The 2308-nt window shown below is 39.6% G+C and overlaps 1 protein-coding gene across 1 annotated transcript; it reads right to left on the bottom strand.

The window, feature by feature from the left end:
• Positions 1 to 438: 438 nt before the first annotated feature.
• On the bottom strand, positions 439 to 2217 carry LOC121966244 (coiled-coil domain-containing protein 80-like; the record flags this gene model as incomplete). The annotated part of the gene is made up of 2 exons (XM_042516351.1): positions 439 to 1327; positions 2109 to 2217. Coding segments are annotated over 2 exons (432 nt in total), but the record flags the coding sequence as incomplete, so codon positions are not given.
• Between the last annotated feature and the right edge of the window lie 91 nt (positions 2218 to 2308).

Raw genomic sequence — 2308 nt, 5'->3', positions numbered from 1 at the left:
GGTAGAGTATGCCATAAAATATATAAAAATACTGTATATCAATAAATAATCAATAAATAAAATATTTCAATCGTAATATAGTGGGTATTAAATATAAAAAACGTTATTGTATTGTACTTAAAAGAGATTAAAAAAATCATATAATAGTGTGTGATGAAAAATATCTTTAAAAAGTCATACTTTACAAAAGGTAAAGTAATAGAAGAGTACAGGGACTCTGACAAAGAGAAGAATGGCTTTATTATTTTTCAGTCTAACTTTAGTGCAGCACACGTTATTCTTAATTTACAATAGTTTTCTTCATTATTAATATCCGATAAAATATTTCCCGTCATCATCTCCTCAGGCCACTAGGAGGAGACGTAGCTCAAAAGATTCCTCTGATGCAGAAGTTGAGACAGAAATGTGCAGATGAGTATTGATGTGCTGAGACCGTTGTGGTAGTAAACAAACGTTTATTTGTCATATAGCACAATAGAGTATAAATAAGAACACTGTATAGCAACAGAAACTTTACAAAAGATGAAAAACGTGACAGCTTCTCCCCACAAAATCATCGATAACTGCAATGCGACAGATGTCCAATAAATACATATAAGTCTTATTTTAGCCCATTATCTACAAAATAAAGGTCTGTGCTGATAACATGTAAATTTGACCTGGAAGGCGAGTGAAGGAGAGCGATATTATAATAACGTGCAAAACAAAAAACAAAAAAAAAAAACAAACTAAGTCCACAAACAGATCCCTGAACCTCCAGGCTCACCTACACATTTACTGACTAACCAGCTCTGATTAAAGCGCCTTTGCAAGCGACCGTTTCTGCAGCCGTTTGTATCTGAAAGGTGACAGCAGCCGTTTTCAGGCTTCCACTAAGTGCTACAAAACATTCAAGGACCTCGCTCCGATCTGAGCCGGCCGCCTGGCGGAGGATGGGGAGGAAAGGTTACAAAAGGGAAGAGGGCCGACAGAGCCGAGCACCAGCTGCCAGGCGGAGGGAGGAGTTAGTAACCGTAGCCCTGGTGATACCCGTCCTGGTAGCCGTGTTCGTACCCGTGCTGATGGTAGCCGTAGCCGCCGTACTCGTCCTCGGGGCAGCGCATACCCAGTGACTGCTGGATGGCCATTTCCTGTCTGCGCAGCTGCATAGAGTCCACCAGGTCGTAGATGATCGCCATGGACCACATGGGCGAAGGGTACCAGGACTTGACGTTCCCGTCCTTCCCGACCAGCAGCATGGAGAAGTATTCTGGGCTGATCTGGAAGTAGTTCCTCATGTCCTTCACCAGCGTGCCCGTGAGTCCTTCTCGGTCCACAGTAGCGCTCCCTGCGAGGAGCAAAGATTCAGCTTAAGAATCGGTGAAAGAAATCACTTACATTTTGATTCGCCCGCCACAGGAAGGCAGCAGGTTACGCAGCTGCGAGGTTACGTGACGAGCGTCCTCTGAAACGTCAGACCGCTGAGGCTCCCCGGGGAACGTGGTGGAGCGGTGAGTAAACCGTTTCTACCATGTTGGTGTTTGAGATGTGGGATGCTGAATGACATTTTCGACACACGATACTATGACTTTTTATCATATTTTTTTAACATACTTTGACTTTTTAATATTTTTTAGACTATTTTTTAGATTAGTCTACTGTTGTTATTTAAAATGACTTTTTGGCACATTATACTGTGACTTTTTTCATATTTTTGACATACCTTACTTTTATATACTTTTTTCATTACATTTTTTATTAATTATTTTCTCAAAATTACTACACTTCAATTTTTTTTTTAAATATAGACATTCTGTAATATGACTTTTTAAGTTTATGTTAGACGTGCTATAATATGACTTCTTTGAGATTTTTCAGCATATTATACTATGACATTCTATGCAATTTTTCGACATACAATACTCTGTTTTCAAATTCGATTTTTTGACATACTATTTTTTTTTTTTTTTACGACATACTGTACTATGACATTTTTTGAAATATTTTTTCCAACATGCTTTACTAGATCTGAGGCAATATTTTTATTATTTTGGTTTCAGGTGAAACAAGTGAACAGTGACAGAAGGTACTTTGTGTACTCTGTGTGTGTTGCTGTGTACTTTTCTTACCGTTGATAGGATACAGCTCCAAGACTCCGCCCATGTCCGGCGGCTCCGTGCCGACCAACTTCAGAATGGCGATGTGCCTCAGACCTGTTGCCGTGGTAACCGCATGACATCACACATGAGAAAGAGACAGAGAGAAACATACGTTACACCAAAATTTCAAACAAGAAAGCCTCATTCACGAACTATTTTTAAGAAGTAAT

This window comes from Plectropomus leopardus, unplaced genomic scaffold, assembly GCF_008729295.1.
Source record: "Plectropomus leopardus isolate mb unplaced genomic scaffold, YSFRI_Pleo_2.0 unplaced_scaffold23695, whole genome shotgun sequence".
In the NCBI taxonomy this organism is placed as follows: Eukaryota; Metazoa; Chordata; class Actinopteri; order Perciformes; family Serranidae; genus Plectropomus; species Plectropomus leopardus.
This window is presented reverse-complemented; position numbering and strand designations above follow the sequence as displayed.